Genomic DNA, 25644 nt, shown 5'->3' on the forward strand with positions numbered 1-25644 from the left:
TTTTGTATAATCAGTGCTTGCAAGAAGGGGACTATTGCTTTTGCAACAAGACCAAGGATATGAAGAAATCTACCTTATTAAAAAGCGTAATTGATGATGCTCTGCCTTGTTTGTTGATTTTGTTCTTTCAGTTATTATTGTTTTTTATCTTGAAAAAATCGGTGTTCTGACTTTTATTATCTTTATACAAATACACGGCAATTGTGAACTTGCTTTCGATAGAACAAATTATATTTTTGTACATACATACATCATCATATAATTGCACAATCCGTGAAACAAAGGAGGTAACTAACCACACAATTAACATTGCTGGAAAAAAACTGCTACTCCATGTCATTAATTTGGTTGGTGTTGCCATGCGCCGATTGAATATCTTAAAAAGACAAAAGTTATTTCACTAAATTACAGCTTTATAACGATCATTGGGAAAGAGCCCCTCTATAACGAAATCAACTTTTGGAGGCCATTATATGCTGTCCAGACAAGCAGAATTTGCGCTTTTAAAGCTAAAAACATGGTTTAAAAACACCTTGAAATGAAATGTTGGTGACTTATGACATACGCCTACATCTTCTTTCATGGCAGAAAGATATAAGGGTGACGTCATTTGCAATTTATGAGTAGTACACTAGGGTCGTAATTAATACGGCAATTTAAATTTCAAGACTAACAATTTTTGCGTTTTTAGAAGTGGAGGGGCCTAGGCCCTAGAACTACTTTGCTGCTGTTTCGCAAATTACGTTTTTCGTGCAAACACTTAAACCTGCATGATAAATGTACTTTTTCCGCTATATTTCACAGATTTCTGTTAAAATTGTTCTAGAATAGGTTTCTGAGTTCCATTTTTCTAGAAAGTGAATTATTCTGTATTGTACATCCTATAATATTAAATTGAAGGTCCGTGGGTCATTCGTGAATATACGCTAGCTTTGTTTCTGACCTATGCCATATGTTAACCCAGGAGACGTGACAGTATATGGCGGTAAAATGTTTGGTCATTTTTTGGTCAATGTTTGGTCATTTTTTAATACGAAATGAATGTTTAATCGTATGTAGATCGCGCAGATTGTTTTTTAAAACAGGCGGTGAGCTTAGTTAAGAGAATGTTAAGAAATTTAAGGTTGCAAAAAGATGATTTTAGCCATTTAAGACGTAGAATAAGTTTAGGTTAACAAGAAACAAAAAGTGCTCGATTTTTTCCTGAGAAATAGTGGGAGCCTTTTTTAAACGATTGCAGAGTATAGCGCATACACCAATGATTGATGATTGCAGGTTCTGACTTGTTGCTACAGCATACTCGATGTTTACTGTTATATTTTTAGTATTTCCCTTATGTTTCTACGTAACCTGCTGCGCGGTAATGACTGAAATAGCACTCGAAATTTTTACGACAACATATAGTACCGTTAACATTCGGGAGACCTGGGCTCATCAAGGCACTTCCATTTGATGGCGATTCCGCAGAATGATTACCTTCCACAAAATTGCTCCTTCCACATATCACCACTTGCTGGTTTTCTTTTCGCCAATAATCACCTGTCTCTGGAGCTTAAAAGAAATGTTAAAGTGGATGATCAACACAGTATTTAGTGGTGAAGAATCAGCAATTGCAATAAACTACAGTTTCGCAAATTTAAGTATCCATTATAACGTATATATAATTTATAATCCATTATGTCCAATCACCGTGATTCATGGTAGAAGTGCCAGCCAATATGGTACCGGCAATAGTGACTAATATCGAGCTATTTTCAGCATAGAAAGCTGACAGTAAATGTATTATAGTGGAAGCATACGTATGCTTACAGTATATACCTAACTACGCTAAGGTAACAGGCTAAGCTGTACTCAACTTACGATTCACCTTAAGTATAATCATCAAAATATAAGGCACTACTGGAGAAAAACAGAACTTTATTGTCGGCCGACGTCTCATTAACCCATTCAGGTTAACTTCATCAGGTGATGTTAAGTTCTGTTTTTGACCAGTCGTGCCTTATATTTCATGATTACAATTATTACCATAGTATATATACCAGTTGTAAGTTAGAAACCAAAACAAGGTAACTCGGTTATGCACGAAAAAACTATAATTATCTTTGATCGCATACACATGATATCTTGTTTATATTTGATCCTAACACATAGATTTCACATTGCAATATCATTTTCTCCACCACATCTGTCATAAAAGCAATACATTTTCGGTATTAATTGCTTAAACACTTAAAATCATTGCAAAATATTCCTTTTATTTTCTGCAAATTTTTGTGAACTAAGGTCAATTTGTTATAGCACCTTCACCTTACTTTGAAGGCCAAAATGTTTTTCACATTTATACCTTGACAATTATCTATTTTTATGACGAAACAACATGTTCCCCACACAGTAATAGGAGCAAAAGGCACAAAAGAAAAATTTTACCAAGACCAAAATATCTCCCTTTGCCTTCTTCAACTTCAATAACATACAGTTGCATTAACAAAAGCAGTGAAAATGCAATAACCTGGAGTGTAATAACTTTGAAATACACTATTCTTGGGCAAGTCTGGATAAAGGAAATGCAAAAACTTCAGGTCCTTTACAATATCTGGTAGGCTCCGACTTTTCAGTTTTGAAATAGTATCTGGTTCAAGGTGACCAACTTCTTCCAAACCTGAAGAAATGCAAAAAAATCATGGCGCTAAACCCTCTTTTACAGGTATCTATCATTGTTCTAAATCTCCACCTGAATTAACATTGTAAGTGTGACATGAAATTGAAACTGCTCCCAAATTGGAATCACTGAAGCGGAACAAAAATGTACCAAGTTGACGCTGCTTCAAAAGTATATGGCAAGCAGCCTTGCTAATAAAACCTTTTATCAACCTGTATGCAGAAGTGTAGTAAGGATACTTAAAAATAATCACTAGTGTGACGCCCAATCTTCTTATCTTATTGATAAGGCACTTACCCCGCATTCCAGTACTTTTTGACATGCACACTAGAGCAAAGCTCCATTACCATGAAAAACCACTTCCAAAATGTAAAACCCATTCCAGAAAGATTATCTCGATTGAACTGTTTCCATGTGACATTAACAATGGATGCAGCATCGTCTCTTCCTACAAAAAAACAACCACATACGAAAACCAAAATTAAAGGAACAGATACTACGGAAAATATGCAAGATATTAATATGTAATAATAAAACACGATAGTCTTTACCAAGAAATTTATGGGTTAAATATTTTCGGGCACTGTCATCTAAGCCCCTAACAGGTGAACTTCCCGGTCCCTCCCGACAATTTTTCTTCCATAGACAATCTAGTTCACTAAGCAAAAGATGCCAAGGTACAGTATCTGTGACTTCGAATGGTCGCCTTGACTAAGAAATTATTTGCAAGTTTAGTTCTGACTAATATTTATTTTGCTTTTACAGCAGATGTTGACAAAACTTCACCTGTTCTGAAAATGCATTATCCCAAAATATTGTAGCTTGTGCATCAGCTTCTTGCTTTCCATGAGAAATGACAACAATTGGTAAGGACATTGTCTAGCATATGAGTAAAACAATTAAAAACAACTTAAGTAACAGTATTCAAACAAAATATCTCGAACAAACATTTTACCTGTGCAACGACATTGTACTCGCTGTTAGATGGAAACCTGAGAGATATAAATGATCTAAACACCATGCAAAACTTTTCTTCAGCTACACAGTCAGCCCGGCCCCGATCTCCTCTTTGTCTCATTTGCAAACTCTGTGAACAGTTACTTTCATAGCAAGTTTTAATACAGTAAATCTTTTCATTGAAGAAAAAAAAATTACCATATTCCTCATGTGAACCAAAAGTTGTTTAGTTTGATCAGAAAAGTCAGCTTTTGCAGTGTTGTTGACAATACGCCCTGATGGTTTTCTATGGGTACAAACAGCTATATAACAACCATTCTCCACTACCTTTCAATAAAGTTAATAAACTCACATTTCCCTTATGTGGTCCCCTTCCATAAGAGTCCGAGCCGTTTCCATATTTATCAACCACACTTGAGTGTCAAATCGAAACTATAAAATTTATATGTTATATGCATTTTGCACTTCACACTACATCATAAAAGCATATATTTCAGGAAAATGCATTTCAATATTGCTAATGTTGTATTCTATTTCTAACCCCATTTCTGTTACATTACCCAGCACACTGAAAAGATACATCTTGTTTCAAACCAAGTTTAAAGCACCAAAGGTTTGAAATCTATACCATTAGGTTAGTTTCTGACGTCATCTCTTTTTGGTTGCATTTCTTTTGTCAATGCTTGAACAATTGAATTAAAGCAGAAAAGCACTAAAACAGCTCATATATTTGCTAAAGAAGCTGAAAAAAAACTAATTCAGCTATTATCAGAATACATTGTTTTACATTAAACCCACTGTCAGTGGTTTATTATTCTAAACATCTGCTTCGTTGCAAAAAGTTTAACTAATGGTTTTAATTCTTAAAACTTAACACAAACCAAATAATCACAATATGCTATATTTCTTAAAAAGTGTTACTGCGCCTACCTTTGGTTTGTTTTTATACCATTCACAGATAACAAATAGCATTACGGTTCTTCCATTGAAACATTTTAGCCTGACTAGGTTATTGTGCATAGCATGAGAATAACCCAAAGTTGTAATGTCGTATGATACATAACTCCAGTTATGTGTCATTACTAAGCAAGTGCAGTTCCAAAACGTTTAGGCTGCTTCATAGTTTAGCAATGGTTGTTAACTCAATTGCCAAGATTCACAGCTGACAAAGACAGCATAACAAAACTCGCTAGAAGTAGTATGTCTGATGGATAGAAGTTAGGTCAATGAATGTTTTACAAATTATTTGACTGACTTCTATAGATAACGCAAAAACGATTTTACCTCTTCAATTTAATAGGCTAATTTTTTAGAAATGTTTGAATCGTCGCAATAGACCAAACCTACCCTGAAAATTGTAAAGTTCAATAAATTTCAGTGCTGCTACTGCACATGTTTTTGGCATTTTTCTCTGTAATAATTGGGTGAAGAGAGCCTAGGAGCACTGCCGTGCCTAAACCTGTCCCCCAACGTGACGTCACAAATTTCATTCTGATTATAGTGTAAACGCAGTTAGAATACTGAATATTAAATACTAGCTTATTGGACTAAATTGAAATTAAAAATTTGGATAACATCTTCATAATAATTGCGAGAGCGGTTAGGTTTACACTCAATAGGCAAAAAACTCAGCAGGCAACTGCATTTCTATCTATCACATCTCTTATGAGAAACAACTGCTGAGAATTTAGCCTTAAGAAATGGACAACAAAGTGTTCAGTATCGTCTTTGGCAAAGGTAATTTAGTATTACAATGGTCTTAAAGCAAAAGAACTTCTATGTCAATTGGTTGAAAACCGTAACATGGCATATTCTGACTGTTTTCAAACAGCTTAACTTCTGCTGTTGTACTCACGACAACCATAATGCGCCCTAGTATGAAAAAATCTGCACAATAAAGGTGTTTTATACCTGATGACTGCTCAAGCCATCTCCAGCAAGATGACGAAGTTGGCAAACAAACTTCTTGTCTTTCATCAAAACTTGAGGGGGCTGTTTTTCAAGAACTAAAGTGCTAAAACAGTCAAATAATTACCAGTGCATCAAACTAGCTGTGCATAATACTTAAAAAAAGTTTAGCAAGCTTGATCTAGTTGTCCAAGTACAACACCCTCAGGTAAAACATAACCAAAAGCAAGGTTTATTGCAATAATCTCACTTTTCAATAAGGTCTTTAGTGACATCTTCGTATTGTTGACGTAGTCCTTCAATAACAGAAATCATGTGAGATTCATTTGCAACGGTGTCCACCTCCAAGTGAAGCAGACGAACCAACTGCTCTAAGCTTTTGGTCAAAAGTTTGGACAGAGGATTGCAACTAAACAACAAATCTTACCATAAGTGTACAACATAATGAATAATCTTATAGAATATAGAGCGAGGGTCTGCAAAGTGTGGGTCATGACCCAATTTTGGGTTGCGAGAGCTTTACTTTGGGTCGTCCGAAAATGAATAATTTATATAGTGTGATTACATTGCAAACTTTTAATCTGCTACCATTACAGTGTAGTTGTGTTATTTGTTTGCCTACAATCCCTACTGATGTAACATAGCCCCACCGTGTATCCAAAACTTCGTTCATAACGCAATTACTTCGTTATTGTTATTTTGCCTGTTTTTATCATTTTAAGTTTCTCTTTAGTTAGATGTCTTACTGGTTGTGGAAAAATGAAAAAACCCGGGCTCATTGGAATCCGAGCTTTAGTCTAGAGCTCATGCGAGCTCAAACGGCTCTACGACTCCATACCAAAACAAGAAACTGATCTATGAAGGGAAGAAGGTCTTTACTGATATTGTTGGCCTTGCTGTGGGCTAAATTCAAAGCCGATATTTTCGGCATACATACTTCTTAATTGATGTAAAAACAGAAACTATTTCACAAAAACATTTTTCAAGATCATAAACTATTTCGTATAACTTATTTACGTTTATGTTTTTAACGAAAAAGAACAGAAACATTTCAGTGACACCACCTATGTGTGTGACGTATTATGCACCAACAATGGCAGGCAAAACAAGATTAGATATTATTCACGGTAGAAAATATTGGAACAACTAGTATTTTTTTCTAAGTTCAGGTCCATGAGGGCACTTAAAATGGCAATGTTCGTGCCGAACGTTTAGGCTCGACACATCCCTATTATTGCCAGTTGGAGCAATGTAGTGCGTTTTGAGTGTTTACAAAACATCAAAGACTAATTTTGGTGGTTTACACCAAAAAACATTTGCAGAATCTAGCTGTAGAAGAGAATATTACTTCTGTAGATATCTCTAAAGTATTTTCATACAGCTTACCAATCTTCCAAATGATTAATATCGCAAGTTGTAGGGAAAGTTCTCCCATTATTAGCACAAGCCTGCATCCGTTGCCAGTGCAATATTTCTTGTTTTATTTGTAGAACAAGTTTCTGAAATTGCTGTCGCATCTGTTCCTGATGTGCTTTAACAAGCAACTAAAAAATCATAGTAATTACCATCCGAACAGATTTAATTTGAAGCAATTCTTACGAAATAACACAAGCAAAACAGTAAAATATCAAGTACCAGCATGCTTCCAAAAGGTGGGCAGTGGGTACTTTAAAGCAGTGGTCCCCAACCCCCGGTCCGCGGACCAGTACCGGTCCGTAGGTCAGTTGGTACCGGTCCGCACAGGGTACTGTTAATTAGTGTGGGAACCCCTTTTGTTGCGTAGGCACGCTTGAGTTCTCGAAATCGATTGTCTGGAGAAGCCATTTTATCGCATAATAACCTTAGTTTATTACATCACAAGCCCTTGTTATGCTAAAATTCTTGAATTGTTATCTTGAGTGTATCAGCTAGTCTTCCTAATTTAGTATCCCTTGCCCATTCTAACTGCCCGATGCCCTTTAATCAGGAGAGTAAGTTTGTTACATTCAGTTTTTTGAATGCATGTTCAAATACAAGAAAATTAAAAAAAATCTGCGTCTCCCCCACCCTTTTAGTGGGTCGCGGTAGAATTATCAAACGTAGACCGGTCCGTGGAGACAAAAAGGTTGGGGACCACTGCTTTAAAGAACCATCAGTAATGGTGAAAAAAGTAATGGGCCGATTTGATGGTACTCTACAGTCTACACCAGTACTTTTTGGATCGCACATCCTGCTGCATGTGCAATTTTGCTTTTGTTGTGGCTAGACTTGAGGTTCCAAATATATTTCACCTCACTCCTTTATTAGACATTTGTAGATTAAACAAGAACATCGAACGCTAAAGCTGGCATAGAAATTTATTTCAAATTAATTTTTGATAATCATACTTTTCAAAACCGAAATAGTCAGTTAAAAAGCGCTGAGTAAAACTAAAATTTCTTCGAGTGGTTTGGTAAAGGAATTCGATGGTATCAATACAGAAGTATCGCAGTACAGTAATTCTGCACTGTAGTACCATGGTACTGTCCATCTTTGCATGTTTCCATCATGGAAGCAGCTTAAATCCGTATATTGGTGGCACATTCTTAATATTGGAAGGTACAAAAATGGAAAAAGCAAAATAACAAATAAATATGAAAAACACTTGGAATACAGAAAATTCTTTATGTGCACATTGCAAATATTAGTTGGACATTTTTGCAATTGAAAGATTGTGGACACTGGAAGAGATGCCCTCTTTGCCGCCTATATTCCAATCAGGCTATAAAGGGAAAATAATACATCACAATAAACAAACCTGTTTGTTGTTTATAATGGATTCTCGGAGCTTGCAAAGATAATTGTAAGTTTTAGCATCTGTAGATGACAAGGTCTGAACATTGTACGCATCCAAAGCCTTAACTAAAAACATACCACAATGTGGTTAAGGAATGTAGCATTTTCACAAAGAACACAATTAAAAAATATGCCGCATAAAACTGTAATTTAGTTATACTTACACTTCAATTCATAATCACCTTTAATTAAATTTGATCGAAAATAAGGAATATTACAAATTACAACCATGCATTTAAACAAGACCTTTCAGGTGGAGCAGCAATCAGAGCTGAGCATGAGCGCTTATTTTTTGCAAGCAGCACTATTTTGTCAAAAAAGATGATTTGAATATGCTTTACATTTAATAAATCATAAAATTTCTGACTGCTTTGAGAATATTTTGGCCTAACATTGTAGCATACTGTTAACAGCAACCGCTGTTTATTTCCATCTACTGTTGCAAATGCGCTGCAAAAAGTATTGTACCTTACAAAAGTAAAACCAGTAAAGGCATAAACATGATGAATGATGCATCAACTGCATGATACCAGAAAAAAATATTTTAAGTTTTCCTGGACGTAGGACAGTTCGCTATTCTTTCAAAGGTAGGGTGACGGTGATTACCACTAACTGCTGTCTTGGCTACATCATCACAAAGTGCATTTTCAATCTTCTCCATTCCCATCTATTCCTCATCTTTGCCATCTAAACCTCTTTAGCCGATAAACAAGCAATTACATGGACTTTCAATCAGACATGATTTTCATTCGGCATAAGCCAGAATAGAGCCATAATGACTAACTTGAGTTATTATGTCATTGTTACATGGTATTTTGTATAAGTTCTAATGAGCTATGTGTATATGTTATAGCCAGGAGATTTATTGTATCTTCTCTTGACAGCCATATAAATTATGTTCATGGTAATGTTGACGTAAGCCATTCTAAAATATAAAATTTATTGCTTTGCCTTTGGTGCACCTGGTGGCCCTGATACTTTGCCACCGAAACAGAATTCTGATCCCTTGGTTGGTGTTTCTTTCGATGTTTTGTTTTTTTTTGTGCACATCAGCAACTCTTCTTCCTCCTTCCCGGTTAGTTTCAATATAGCTATTGATATTCTCGTTATATATGAGTATTTTTAGTTGAAAATGTTTTTCCCTAAAACTAAACACTTTGTTGGCTTGGTGCACGTGGTAAACATCTACCGTTATAGCACCACTGCATAGTTAACATCTTTCACAAATCTTAGCTTTACAAAAACTTTTATTGGTTAACCCTGTTGTCAGCAAACTTTTGTTACAATCACCCGAATCTTCTCTTCATTAGTAGGCCTAAATTAAGGCCCAATATTCTTTTCTCTTTTTCGCAGCAGACATTATTTGATCTAACTTCGATTAACTTTCAATCTAATTATGTACATTCTACAGCGGGGGCGTTCAAATGGCGGATCTCGATCCGGGTCCGGATCTTTTCAACTTTTTGTGTGGATCTTCCAATGTAGTCTTGAAACAATCTTGCAGCTGTAGCACACTTCACTTTTGACTTTTACAAAGTTATAAATATGTTGTAGGCCCTACAATGTAGGGTACATTTACATTAATAAAGAACCATAAAATTTAAAGCATGTCCAATATGTTTACTATTCATATTTAGTGGATCATCATGTTGTCAGGTTTGGCTGTGGTGGATCATGTCAGAAATCATTTGAACACCCCTGTTTTACAGGTTTAGCAAGATGGCATGCAATTAACAGACAGTTGACATATAAACATACAATCGCATCACTAATATTAACTTGTATCGCAGCCTTGAAACCTGGAGGACTTGGAGATACAAAATAAAATATAAATTAGGAATTCGAGAATGGTTTGTATGTATGTGTGGTGTTATTATAACAAAAGAGTTAGCTCAACTTATCGTGCATTACTAGAAGTTAGGAAAAGGTTGCGTTACTACTACGAATTTTTATCTGGTTAACTGATTAGCTAAAATACAAATATCATGATATATCCATTATCCAGATATTAAATATTATCAATATCCAAACTAACTCTAGTTTTTAAGATAGTTAAAGCTTGGAGTTATTCTTACATAGTTTCGTAGTCATAGCATGTCAAAGTTCTAATCATGATAATTAATTAAAAACATTGCCTTTCCTTATAGGTCATGTCTGTAATTTATGCAATAAGGGCAATGAACACCACTTAATTAATGTTTTGCATTGTTACACATTTCTTGGTACATAACTTAAATGTCATTTTTTAAATACTGTGATATGTAGATTATGTCCTTTCCATAGAAGGGATAATATTTTAAAAAACGTAAGTAGTGTAAAGAAATAGAACTTTTGATACATATACATACTATTTCCTGAAGTATATATCTGAAGCTGTTGGAATTCTGTGTGCAATCTGTCTAAACGCTGAGACGAATCCTGGAGTGAACTTTCCAACTGCGATATTTCCTACAAATTACAAATTGTTAATTAAACAGTGTTCATACCAACATTTGCAATTGAATGAGAATAAGTATACCCAGTATGAAAACTTTTACAAATTATCTTCTAAAACTGTGAACAATCAAATTTTCTTTTACTTTACATTTGATACATCAGAACGACATCTGATACAGTGGATGATTGTAAAGTCTAAGCAGAAGGTATCCATAAAACAAATTACTGAGTTATCCACAGGTTTAGTTATTTGCAGTTTGGTAAAATTGGCAGCAAACATCCATATAAACAAAACTTTGATTTTCAAGTAATACTTGCGGAAAGAAATCTCTAAACATTTCATCATCATCAAGAACTTACGTTCATAATAGTTTGAATTCTTTCAACTTGGGATTCTTGTTTGGTAATAGTTGACGCTTCTTCTTTACGCTACAACCAAAATATAACTGTATATCAACAGTGCATAAAATCACACTACATGCAACGTGTTAGCAGTGGCTGTCATAAGGACAACTTTTTCAAATAGAACAAGAGCTCTACATGTGTTTTTTTCCTGTGATCCTACCTGTGCTTACTTTACAACACATTAATAAAAAGTATGGCCCAACAAACCGAACCTTTAATAGCAAGAAGCAAATGGTAGTCATATTGATGTATTAGAACAACTGATCAAACATGAGTCACACAAATATAGATTTTTGGACCTCTGCCTAAATCCCAAATCCATAGTTATTCAAACCATGTATTGATATTCCTAGCTACACAATCTTGGCAGCTTTGTTATCACAAAAAATAATAAATTTAATATTTGCAATGCTCTCTCTTGATGTAGTGTGATTAGTTTGAACAAAGTATACATCATATCATGAATTTTACTAGAAGTAGCAATTGTCTGAAAAGAGGCTATATTAATATGGTTACCGTATTTTACGGACCATAAAGCGCACCCGATTATAAGTCGCACTGTCAATAAATTGCTTTGATTAGTTTTTTGTTCATACATAAGGCGCACCGGGCTATAGAACGCAACGTATTTTAAGGAGTATGGGTTACCGCATAACCTACCTACCGTAAACCTACCTACCGATCACATGATCTCGGACCTACCAACCGTACCGTATAGCCTACCTACCTACCTACCGTACTACTTGATCCATACATTAGGCGCACCGGCTTATAAGGCGCACGATCAATTTATGAGGAAAAAAAAAGGATTTAAATTGCGCCTTATGGTCCGTAAAATACGGTAGTATTTTATTTCAATACTAGATCTCCGAGGGAAAAATATACCTAGAGCTCCAGCTAAGTCAATTTCTGATTTTCCGGCTGCTCACATCTATAGAACACTTTTTCTGCAACAAGTTTTTATTCATCTCTTTTCAAATAAAATTTATAGCATGTGAAACACAACATTTAATGCAATGCTTGCCTGAACTAGTCTTAAAATGCGAGAGCAACAGTAGAACTGGAACTAGTCCTCGTACTAATCTCCATCTTTAGCCTAGCCCGACTACAGCAGCTATAGGCTCTGCAGAGGCTTATGCTTGTCTTATGTTAACCTATGTTAACTTAATTTACCTGTTGAATTATCTGACTCTATTGTTGCGTGCGGTAAGAATATTCTTACCCCTTGTCAGCCGAAAGGTTTTAATATTACAACAGAAATAGTTTACAAGAAAAGGTTTTTATTATAGGTGTTGTAGCCTACACTTTCTCAATATTACAAATAACGAAGAACATGGTAATATGACTGCTTATAAGATGTCTATTGAGTTGCAATCACCATGACTAGCGTAGACAGTTTATCTGTTCATTTCGGTGATTTTCTCTACCTGCCTCTGCTCGCTGGTAAAAGTGCAAGCTCATAAAACGTGAAGCGATTGGAGTGAAAATGTTCGACAAGAAAAACGCAGCATTTCAGAACATGTGCGGCGAGGAAAGCAATGTGTTGGAAATAGGAGATACACGCAGATAAATAATAAGTATAAAGCTAAGCAGCGGGCATTTGCAATAAGATTTATATAATCAGCACAGGTGCTGGGAATAACCTGGGAACGTACTAAAGGAAGTTTTCACACGAAATTATTCAGAGCAAGTTTCCAAATGTCAAACGACAGTTGAAGTGTTATCAAAAAACAAGTTCATAAACTTCAATCAATAACTACAAAACACTTTTCCAAGAAATGATGTAATGGTATTAAAAATGCCACCCAGGCCGCTACAGCTCAAAGATAGAGATTTTTGCTCACAACGGTTGAGACGCATTTATTCAATTTCTTTGTAGGGACTATCCGTCTATCCCACATGACTGACTGGATAACTGCCGTTCATTGGAAGGACTAATGTCAAAAACAACACCTTCAGAGTTCTAGGTATAACTAAAAATAAAATTTGCTACATACATTTTATATTCTAATTATTAAACTGAAAGTAAACTGAACAGAAATTTGTTCGACAGCGTAAAATCTGAGAATCGTGAGCAAACAGTAATCGTTAAAAATTGCGTATTGAACTTATAAAGTTGTCGAAATCGACATTGCCGGAGTTCTAGTGTTAAGCAACAACTTTCTGAGGGTTGATACTTTTTTATTGAGTTGCAACAGTTGCTTACATCTAGCAACAGTACTTCTATGCAGGGATATCATGCATGCATAAGAAGCAAAATGAGTTATGGTACACAAATGTTTTTACTTTCTTTGGTGCTTACTTAACTTACATTTGCAGCAAAAATCAAAATTGACTGTTCTTTTCTCAACATAGTCAGCATCACTTGAACCAGTTCCATTGGCTGATTAATATATTGATTCTACAAAAGAAGCAATTTTAGGCATTGTTACTATATCTCTTGTTAGAGCTAAGAATGAAGTGCAATATGTGACAAGCTATTGAAACTGAAGTGAGTGTACAAAAGTTTATAATTTGCATTCCCATTAGCATGGCATTGATAAAATACAGTGACAGTTAGCACTTAATTTTCTTACTTCAGTACTTGACAACCACCATGTTCATTACAGACTGGCATTGTTACTAATGTTGTATCTACGTAAATGAAAATTACAAAATTATTTCCACTTTCCAAGTCTATATTCTGCAGAGCAGAGGATTACTAACTGGGGCGTGTGATCCTTCAGGGGTTCTTGTAAAACTCGTTAAAGTTATGCTAATGACGTTAAAACATACACCGTAATACGAGGTTAGTGTCGAACACATGGCATTCAGGCAAAATATGGCATGCAGAGTGTGCCATATAATTGAAAGTAATTTAAATTGACACTCAGATGCAGTACTGGCGATTGGGCTCAACTGCCACTCTCTAAAAATAACCGAAGGACTATGGCAAAATCACACCTCAGTAGCTAACAAGAGTTGTCAAGCGTTTTACATTGCTGAGCTGTGTATTTTGTGGTGCTTATCAGGGTTTTAACAGCAAAGAAATTATGACAGAGTAATGCAAATTGCCAATTTTGTAAGCCAATTTTTCAAGTTTAGTTCAAAATATTTGTTTGCAAAGAAGACTTTATTACAGTTTAGCGCAATTTATAAATCATTTGCATAATATACAAAGGCGGTTTATGTGAAAATAAATCTTTTAGTTCTTTCTAAAAATACACAGTTTTCCAAAACAGAAAAAATGAAACTTAATTTACCAAACGATGGCATGGACAAATGATTTTAAGTAAAAATTCTGGCATTTCTGCGTAATTGGGTTTGACTTCCCTGGGTTAAATTATTGGTTACGAACCTAAGGATTTTTTACTATTTTCAATGAGGTATTGACCCACAAACTTACATTATGACTAATTTTAACTTAAACCAGTGTTTCCCAAAGTTTTTCCGATAGCGTAATCAAGTCATAATCCCTCGAGTGACATCATAATTTATTCTACATTGGGAATTGCACATTTGCACCCCTGACAACAATGGAAGTCAGTGGCCCTACCCACCAGCACTGGTAAAAGAAATTGTACATTGTCTCCTGTGGTATCACAATAAACCTGTAATTGGCGATGCCATTGCTGCAAGCGTGTTCTTTCATTGAAATTTATTTGGACATTGGGATTGGAAAGAAAGTTGTTTACTTCTTCTTGCAAGCTTATCACCGTTGCCTTAGCGAGCTTCATATTTTCACTGCCCAACACATCATCTGATGGCTCAATCCTATGCCTATATAACAGTTTTGAATCCATATTACTCATGTATTATCTTGGCATATTTGAGATGACTTTACTAGAGTTTTAGACTTTACTTTAATTGTTTTATAAGATGACTAGAATAAAAGTTATTGGCATGTTTAAGTAAGTGTGAGAACTTACCAGCCTTTTCGTTCAATTATTTCTGCAAAAAATCTTCGAAAATCAAGAATATTCAAAAATTCTCTCCCATATCGATCAATTTGAGTTTTAACATCAGTGTCAGCACGTGGCACTAATTCTGTAAACCTGCTCCACTGACCTATCCAAGGACTGTCATCTTAAAATACCACAAATATAAAAATCAATATATTTATTAATTAAAAACATTTTTTTATCATTAGTGAATGACTAAAAATCTATCGCAAATGCTGCTTCCAAAAAAAGCGATTAAAATCATTATGCAAATAATTGTTACACAATGCACATGTATAAGCAGTATGTACAACGTACAAGTGTACATACAATGCTTCGACTATTCGATTGTTTGATGAAGTGGCTTTATGAGTTTATGAGGCAACTATACAGAACAACAAACACACTGTGAAGCTTCATGCAGCTAAAGCTATAAAGTATGTCTGAATAGCCTACTCTCATCAATGATACTGTAATTGCCATTCATTGTAAAAAACTAAATCCAAAGCCTTAAATTAATTTCGAGGTTACTTGATATTCGAAAAGCAACTGGAAACAAAAAACATTTTCGTAACTGATTTTTTTGACTTACATTAAGAATTCAATTATTCATAAAGTTGTTAGCTTTTTTGTTAAGTTAAGAGTATGGCTTACATAATTGTACTAATATAATTACTGTAACAGTACTTTAATCAACTTTTTGGCAGGGAAATGGGTGTTGAATTGTACATGTGAACTGTACAACTTTTGGCATAAGGTACAACAACCAGAGAGTTTTTTTTATCTTGCAATGCAAGTTCAAGGACAATATCATTCTAACCATCATTTCATATATATATCCCACTGACACAGTTGTTGATTGATGCCACTGTAATTATATAAGGTGCACACAACCCACAACATTAAGTTATGGGAACAGGAGTGCAGATTATAAATTTTTTCATAATTCAATCAAAAATGTAAAGCAGCAAACATTGGCATCTATTCCCAGAAAGGATAGGTGATTAAAGGACAGGAGTGAATCACCTGTCCGAGAATGATTTTTAAGTCGAACTTCCCAAAAATCCAAAAACATTATTTTTTATGCAGAACTATGCAGTAATATACATATGAAATTTCTACTATCGGTCACTTTTGAAATGCCCGGTCTTCATAAATTTCCTATTGCTAACGTTTTTTCTTTGGATAATTAATTTTTGGTTTATCACTTAATAAATTATATTGATGGTACACCATTGACTACACAGGCTAGTTTAATTTTAGGTCATGTCCTATTACAAGCAAAACGTTTTGTAACTTATTGTGTTCTACAACCCTCGCACTTAAGGCGAGATGATAAATGTTCATACCTGTGTGGCTTCAACTATAGCGGTGTTAATGGACTTCAGTGCAATGTGTAAAATAAAAGAATAAAGTCACGGATTTTTTTTCCTAAAATAATTTAACTCAACTTGACTCGGGAATCCCCAAAGTAGAATCTCTAAAATTTCTAGAATGCCAGTGCCGAATCTAAAACTTAATGATAGTGAAGTAAAACAGCAAAACGTATCAGGACACCAATTTTCTTATTCCATTGCATCACTTTTGCTGCTGCTGCTGCTGTAATCGAACCTTATACTGTATCGAGTCAAATTCTTTTCCCCAGCCTGGTCTCCACAATAAAGTACATACAGTACATGCACCGTTTCAGTTTGTTTATTGAACTAAAACTTATAGCAATCGCAACATACAGTCAGAGTTAACATAGTTTTTGCTTGAGTCATCGCGTGAAGACATCTTTAAGATTGCAAATTTTGTACACCACTGAAGAAAAATTGCACACATGAAGTTTTTCTCGATTTCTTGTTAAATGTTTTTGCTGTCTATTGCACTTTGCGTAACTATGACATAATTGATTTTATACAAGGGCTAACCTACTTTACACACTCACACTACCTAGTTGCAGTTTCTATCAAAATTAGTATTATTACTTTCTCTCTTGCATCACATGTCACTCTACATCTATTTTTTTATTATTTTGTCGATTATTCTCTAAATAACCACTATTGTAAAATCAAAGTCCAGTGCTCTCTTCTGCATTGTAAATATTGTTTTTAGAGCACAAACAGAAGAGCCTTGGATTGAAAACAGTGACTCATTCACACTCTGGTAAAAAAGACCCAAAAATGGATTTTCTAGATCACTTGCTCCAAGATCCAACCAGGCATCAGATATGTTCATCTCTTCTTGTCGCTTACATCACTGTCGATGTATGCATATTCAAACAAACTGATTAAACCAACTGGCTTGACATGAGTGACGTAGCTGACCATCTTCCATTTCCATCCAGACACACAGGTTGGTTCCATCTTGACGGTGACACACTGCTTATGTCCTGCCAAACTATCAGCGCAACTTTTGTTTTATATTAAATGTGTTTAAATTATGTTTTTTGTAATTAGAGTTTGATAGCTATGCTGAAGCTAATAATTTTTTATCGTTCTCGTATTGGTCCATAATGCATGTTTTTGCCATCGAGGCCTGGTCACACTTGCCCATCTAATTTGTGAAACTTATTGTCATTAACTGCTAATTATGTTTGCAGCCATCCGCATCAGAACAATTTTCATCCCCTACACTGAAGACCAAAAAATTAATCAATGAATTCCCTCCATTATATTTTTTAATTTTGGTATTAAATCAGGGGAATTACCATTGTAAGCTTGATTATTGAATCCTTCAAAGCTGAGCTAGGCCAATCCAAATTAATCTTGTTTTCCCAGTCTATTAAATTGTAAATGATCATAAAGACTTGTTGGCCAAATTTGCCCTCCTGCCCCACTGAAGTAGGTGACCATGAGTAAAAGTTTTCAAAACTTTGAGTTGAGTAAAAGTCCCCCACCCCCCAGTTTACAGCATGTCTGGTCAAATTAATAGTCATTTACAAAAAAAGTGAGTCCAAAATTTCACCAATAATTTTAATTTTTTACAAAACATTGTCAGGTAGGGGTTAAAATTTGTAAGTCAACAATATAGGCTACCGTAGTCAGTTGTTATTGGAGGTGAAAATAATTCTTCAACGTCCAAGGTGTTTAATTCCTCAAGAATATCTGCAGGAAACCTTGCATTAAAGTCATCTATCGCTTCCATAAGGTTCTGTTTCAACAAACCCAAAAATGTTTTAGTATATATATATATATATATCCTAAAAACAAATAGATTTGAAGCATATTCAATAAAATGTATCATGCTAGTAAAGATCCAGTTTTTTAAATCACTACAAAAGTTAGCTAACATAATAGGCACTAAGCAGATATACTGCAACACATTCTTAAACTTGTTGAAGGTATTAAACCCACTGCGTTTCATAGGTATGCATTCATCAAACCCTTCGTTAAACTTCAAAAACATACATCATTCATCAAGTGACTAAATGTGTATTAAAAGGGAAGTTTGAATTTTTTATGAAGGAGCCCCAAAAATGTTTCAATAAATAAATATAATTTTATATATAATTTAATGGTGATACTTTTTGTCTTAGTGGTATGGTACAGTATGATAATCTTTATCCTCAGACTGAGGAAAGTCTTTGCATGGTTTAAAACCGGGCAATGATTCCTCATCGCTTGAGCCCGGTTATCGGGCAAACATTTGTGCAAATTCCGATTGTCACACATTTTTTCTGTTTTTTTTATTATTTATCGCATTACTGAATCTCGAAAACGGAACACCAACCACATTTGTTGCAAGGCCAGCGGTCGAGACACTCAGCTATCCAGCTGACAAGTGATCACACAGTGCAAAATGTATTGATATTCTGATGTTCTGCATTGTAACAATTTATATGCTTTACACCAGTATAAATATTTCATGAAATAGCTTAACTGAGTAGACAGTTACTTGTTAGCAGATTAGTACAACTAAAAACTGGTTTTCAAACCATTTCACTTAAAATTTGCGTTTTCTTTCTTTGGAACTCGTGTCATGCGTTCTTTCCATCTCTTCGATTTTATTTAGTTTTTTTTTCTTTTACAACTCACAATGACGATTTTTATTTCTGGCATTCCATTTCTTCTTCTTTTTATATGCTAAAAACTGCTAATGATTTTTAAATCATTAAACATTATCTTCATTTGCAGGAACTATATCAAACTCCAAATTTTCATTTTTCTTTTAACTTTTATCTGTCTAGTGTTTCTTGCTATTCTTATAACAGTAAGGGTTTATATATTGTGCCATTTTGGAAAGTAATCCTCAACATCTGCCTTGAATGGAAAAGAATAAAGGAAAATCGAAGGTTGTTTCAAATAAAAAAGTTTAATCAACTTATGGCTTACAATCTGGTTTAGACTCTTCAAGCTGTAAAGAACATCCTGGACCTCAGTGGCTGAAAAGTTGAATGTTCCACAATCTTCCCGGTAATATATGGTGGGACAATTTTCTATCAACTCATCCAGAACTTAAATTGAAAACAGCTGAAAAACTCAAAATGACCAGGACCATGTCACAATCCAAAAGAAACGTTTGTAAGTGGTTTTTATCTTATAAGACAACGCTACAAGAATTCTCGGTAGAATCTTCTTCATTAATTTCTAATTGCGACGAACCCGGCTTTCCGTTGCAAACAAATCCACGATAGGTTGTTGTAGTCTTGTCATTCAAGAGCTGTTACCAACTGAGCAGCAACAACAAGATGAAAATTACTGGTTTGATTTGCATTGATGCAGATGGATCAGTCCTTCCCCCATTGGTGTTATTTCCAGGGAAATTTGTCAGGCCAGCATTCACTGTTGACCTGTCACCAGGGTCAGCTGCGTATGTAACTGACAGTGGGTGGATGACCAAAATCGCCTTTTATTACTGGCTGCAATATATCTTTATTCCACTGTTTTCACCAAAATCCAATAGAGAAACAGTAGTCTAATTAATATTAATTTTCCATGGCCATTCCACCCATAAAGATTATTATAGATCATCTTTGTTATGAAGCGAAGAGAATATACACCTGTTCGCTTTTCCAACTCACACGTCTCACTTGCTACAATCTTTAGACCAGCGGTTCCCCAAACTTTTCTAAAAATTTTGCTTGGCGGACCCTTTGTAATTATTTTGATACTTCATGGCCCTATAAAAATCAAAGAATGGTATAGGAAAATTGCAAAAACCACACAAATGAAAGAAAAAGCAAAAACTAACAAATACGGTAAGCGTTTAATGGGATGGATGAACTTGTTTTGCTGCAATTAACTCATCAATGTTTGGTTTGGTTTTGGATAGCCCAACTCTCATGTCGTGTACTATATCCTCCCTCTGAAACTGCTTTAAAGCTTTAAAGACTTTAACTTCTCATTGCGGACTCTCTGAAACTTCTTTACGGACCCCAGTTTGGGAACCGCTGCTTTAGACAAACGTTAATTTGCAACCTTCAAAACAAAGTGGAAAACCGTGTGCAATGATTTTCCCCACACTTTTCAAACCACCATGGATAAGTATACATTTGGTATGGCCTTTAAAATTGCGTTTTAAAAGAAGTGTTTAGCTACCTTGGCAACAAAATCTTTTTAAGCGTTTGGCTTGTGATCTTGCAGATGATAATATCACAGATTACAAAAAAATGCTACCTAACAAAGGATGGCAATTTGGCAAACCTATTTTTGCAAACAGGTCAAATGACAGTAATGAAGTCAACAGTCCATCCAATGTTGTTTGTATTACTCTAGCCCAGCGGTTCCCAACCTTTTTTGCTGCTCGTACCCCTTTGTCAGGTCAGAGCATTCTTCGTACTGCAAAAAAAATTCTGATGGAATTTTTCATATATATATTGCTAAATTAAATTGCTTTTATAGCTCAATTAAATGTTAAACTAGTATTTCACACAAAAATCATAATCTGTGGCCCAAGGATATTCGTACCCCTTGATGTTCAATCTCGTACCCCCAAGGGGTACGAGTACCTCCAGCTGGGAACCACTGCTAGCTGAAGAAAACTTTGATTTGACAGATGTGGAAGAAAAATTTTCTTTTTTAGCGGAAACGCCAAACCAAAAATTTATCAATACTTCTCACCTCGTGTGAAGGAAACCATGTCTTTTTGCGAAAAAGTTAACCCTCTGTTCCGGTTAAGAACGCTTTCAATGTTCTTATTACTAATGTATAAATAACAAAACTATTTTCTGAGTTAAACGGGCCACACTCGTCACAATCAAGCAATGCTTCTTCTTCTCAAGGAAACGCAGCCACTTCAGGAAAATATTTTACAAATTTGCTGCATTTAAATGAAACTGTTTCAATTAATGATGAAATTAACACTTCAGTCTTTAGCAAAAGTTTTGTTTTCCAAGGATCTTCAATGAATTTAGAAAAACAAACCTAAAGCTACTGAATCAAGTTTCCCACAAGAAGGTGCCATTACTCGCATCAAATGCCGAATACGCTGTATTGTCACATTTTCATGAATACACCAACAGAACCGAACTTCCTTCGATCAGTTTTGTTTTCTTCGTAACATCTTTATTGGCTTTAATACCGCTGAGCATCCAGTTAGATCAAATGTAATATTTATACAGCTGTGTTATACTTGGTTAATCCTGCCATTAAACATTGAATCACTAAACCGACATACTGACCTAGATATGAGTGTTTTCTAGTAGCGTCGCATTTTAGAGTGTATGAAGTTTGATAGTGCTTGAAAAGCTCGGTGATGTAGAATATGACACATCTATACGTAGCAATGCAAATAACATGTCTTTCGCTGATATGCATCGATATAAAAGCTTAGGCTTGGCTCAAACCACTCTCTTCAGTCTTTTCTCTTGTGCCTTTCTGGCTTATTCATTATTCAATTGAAGTGATAGCTCTATTTGGATGTGAAATGATGATGGAATTGTTTCTGATGTGACTACGACTATATTTTGGACAATATAACAATTTAGATTTTATGAATGCTGTGCTGACTTAAAGAAACAAGCAGAGATAGCATACGCAACGGAGTCAAAGATAAAACAGTCAAGGAGTTCTAAAAGAAAGACTAAAACCTTTGGCTTTAGACCAACCTAAAACAATTCACATCGCCATCCCCACACAGCAATCAATATAATATTTTATATCGACATAATATACAGGCGACAGCATGTATACCATATTTGTACAAAAGGAATAAACAAGCAAATCAAAATCCTTGCATTATTCATTATAGCCTAGCTCTAATGAAAACATTTGGTGAATTTGAAGATTTCAGTTTTTAAAATGTCTATCCCTAACAAAATGCAGATAAATTCCAGTTCAACAAAAACAATAAAATTCTTCAAAGGTTTTATTACAAGAAACGTTTAAATACGTCTACATTTATTTGAGGTTTAAGTAAGCCTAATAATAGGCTAGGTTACACGGCATACTGATAAAGTGGCATCGGGCTGATACAATGATAAAAATAACTTACTGGATCATCCAAATCATTAATCTGTTCCTGGGCATTTGCCAAAGAATCACTAACCCCTTGTTCGTCCATTATAACTCTGTACCGGCACTATTTCATTTCGACTTAACCATATTTACGGATCTCACTGAATCCACCATCATTCTGGCCAAATCCTAGCAAGATCATAGAAGCCAAAACAACAAAAAAGCAACGCAACGCGACCATAGATATCTTATATATAATAACTAGATATCCAACTACCTTGCGCTTGCGCTTTAAGAAGTGAAGCCAGTATGGGTCCGCCATTTTGTCAACATATGCGACCAGAAATGCTCTGGCGCATATGTGTTGAATGCAACATATGAAAAGATTATGTGACATTGGAAAATAGTTATGAAATGGAACGACGTTTTTTGATGCAGACGATGCCAAGCAATATTTCTAAAGCTCAATTGTATAGTTAAAGGGTGTTTGGCGTTTAAATATGGGCCCAGATACTGGGACGGCCCGTACCGTACCGGTATCATTAGCGAGCAGTTTGTGCGAATGGTAGGATGTTTCTGGCAATAAATTGTTGAAAGAAATTTTTTATGTATCAATTATTTGCTTTGGATCATGTAACTCTTACTCAAATGAAGGGCAACCACATTGCCTTATCCTAGGCCTATACGGTACCGGTAGGCAATTAGCCTAGGCAAGCTTACTCATTGATACAGCTAAAATACAAATATTTACAAAAACAATCGGTGATAGCGCAGTGCAAACAGCTCGGCTTTTCGAAAAACTCCAATAGAATTAGGCCTATACAGAACGAATTTACAATCGGCTTTTAGCCTTTCTCTCACTCTCTCCCAACGCTTTTGGGCGCGTGTGTCATCGCAGGCTTGCTTCACTTTTCAGCGAGAGTTGGATATCTAGTTATTATATATAAGATATCTATGAACGCGACACTCTCGCGCTCAAACGCGAAGCAAAACGACATGAATCCAAACAAATTCTGAAGCATGAACTATAGCAAAATAACGTAAATTGTAAGGAATAAAATATTAATCATTTCAAAAAATTGTATACTGTTTGTATTAAAAAAACTTTAAAACTTTAGTTACTGCATAATTAACAGATACCAGATCGATTCGCCATCTGCGCGACGAGATATCATCATGTTGCCCATGACAAAATACACTATAAATTGGAGTGATTCTGCTAAGAAATCGAGCTGAGTGCCCACACTTTTTTATTCGCCCATATTAAAAATAATTTCTTTACCTTTACGATGGTACCTTTACAACATAGCCGAACCCATAATAAAATGTTTAAATATGTAGTTATTTACCAGTTACTCCACCTAACAGACGAAAGCACGACGAGATATCATCATGCACTAAATAATAGTATGGCAATTTTAATAGTGAATTGTAATAATTTAGATAATTAGTGTTTTTTCACCCGATTCGTCTGCTTTCCGCCCATTGAAATGGGTGGAAATGCGGTAATATTTTCCCATTCGAATGGCAGGAAGTATGCCTTTCTTACCCTAGACGCCTAGAGTAAGAAATATGCATTTGGAATGGGGAGATGTTTACTTCGGCAGAAATATGGTTTGTGGGAAACCCCATTGCTGAAAGCAGGCCCATTTTAATGGGCGGAAAAATAGACGAATGGGGTTCACAAACCATACTTGGGCCGAAGTAAAATTCTCCCCATTCAAAAGGCATATATCTTACTCTAGGGTAAGAAAGGCATACTTTCAACCATTACAATGGGAAAAATTCCCGAACTCTGGACCATTTTAATGGACGGAAAGTAGACGAATGAGGTGGTTATTTGCATTTAAATATGATACATAACTCGATGTCTCATTTTCATTAAAATTTACCATGTATTTATTATTTGCTTTGGCATATCTTTTAGCTATATACGACACACCACCCCTCATAACTTTTTCAATAAATAAATGCTGATCTATGTCTGATATTAATTTAAATTTTATTTCTGCCATTTTCAACATTACATCCCATGATAATCCCGGAGCTGTGAAATAATGACATTTTCTAGTAACTTTACCTCGAGGTACTGGCTCTATAGCGATAAAAAAACGTCACGATGCGTTGATTGTAGGCTATTGTATTGTTTATATTTCGCCATTAACTTTGTGGAGCGAAAGTTATGATGCTAACTATTGTAGTACGTAATAGCACAATACAACACACGCTCACGAACAGTTAACAAGCAGGAGAAAGTGGCAAAGCCCAAAGAGATTAAAACATGTAAGATAGCAACAATACAATTGTGCTATAAAATAGTAGGTTAGAATGGCCACCAAACCCATAAAATAATTCCTAAGTTTAACGAATTTGAGGCCAAAATAACACAAACAACGGAACAACTACACTGTAGTAAGATGTAGAGGACATGTTCCTTAACAATAAAAACACGTATATTAATAGCCAAAATAAATATATAGAGTGACATGGACAGATTAAAATGACAATAAATATCTTACGTGCACAACAAATGGATGTTCAAAGAAAACTGCTCAAAAGAAACGCCATCCTAAGGACCGGAATCCCGTTTCTGTGGCAAACAGAGGGGCACCATATTGAGGTCCACAAGTGCACTAAAAGATAGACAGTACGAATGAAATAAAAGTATAATACCAATTGATCGAATTTAACGCCAGGTACAACGTCTGTTATTATACTTTTGGTGGCAGGTACTGCGATATCAAAATAATCTTGACTTGTCTCTGTATACAGTCGTTTTTGAATACGTGCAAAATTTTTCAATGTGGTTTTAGCCCTGAAAGCATCAAGGATCCAGTTGACAACGCATGTTTGCGCTTGTTTATTCGAGTGGCGACCGGCCCCATCTTTGTCTAATGCAGTGGTCAGCAAATTTTTATTACGATGACCCAAATTTTCACTTCATTAGTAAATGAAGGCCCAACATTTCATGCAAAATATGCCTAATGCAGTAAATATTACTAGCTGACTAATAATTTCAATGTTAACCCTATCTACACTATGTTGTGGCCGACCCTGCACGTAGGCCTATGTTACAGCAAAACGTGACATACAGTTGCACTTTTGCTGTAGAAACTTGAAATTTGGTGACTTTTCCTAAAAAAGGTTCAATTATCTTTCCATGTTT

General features: G+C 35.2%; 2 protein-coding genes across 3 annotated transcripts in view; one reads left to right on the top strand and one right to left on the bottom strand.

Annotated features, from left to right (window-relative positions):
- LOC143461857 (uncharacterized) overlaps positions 1-213 on the top strand; it is a 36626-nt gene extending 36413 nt beyond the window's left edge. For both annotated transcript variants that reach the window (XM_076959763.1, XM_076959764.1), the window contains exon 18: positions 15-213. In XM_076959763.1, the coding sequence (XP_076815878.1) occupies positions 15-94 (80 nt within the window). In that variant the 3' untranslated portion in view covers positions 95-213. The remainder of the gene's footprint in view (positions 1-14) is intronic.
- On the bottom strand, positions 210-22677 carry LOC143461856 (signal transducer and activator of transcription 5A-like). The gene is made up of 21 exons (XM_076959762.1): positions 22516-22677; positions 18120-18234; positions 15088-15244; positions 14770-14938; positions 13491-13580; positions 11135-11203; positions 10687-10786; positions 8301-8404; positions 6911-7068; positions 5775-5933; positions 5528-5630; positions 3969-4048; positions 3815-3902; positions 3615-3746; positions 3446-3538; positions 3211-3370; positions 2957-3107; positions 2732-2871; positions 2510-2659; positions 1408-1551; positions 210-376 (listed from the first exon to the last, which is right to left on the bottom strand). The coding sequence occupies exons 1-21, from the start codon at positions 22582-22584 to the stop codon at positions 327-329; spliced, it is 2481 nt and encodes an 826-aa protein (XP_076815877.1). The 5' UTR covers positions 22585-22677; the 3' UTR covers positions 210-326.
- Positions 22678-25644: the final 2967 nt, after the last annotated feature.

This window comes from Clavelina lepadiformis, chromosome 6 (assembly GCF_947623445.1).
Source record: "Clavelina lepadiformis chromosome 6, kaClaLepa1.1, whole genome shotgun sequence".
Lineage (NCBI taxonomy): Eukaryota > Metazoa > Chordata > Ascidiacea > Aplousobranchia > Clavelinidae > Clavelina > Clavelina lepadiformis.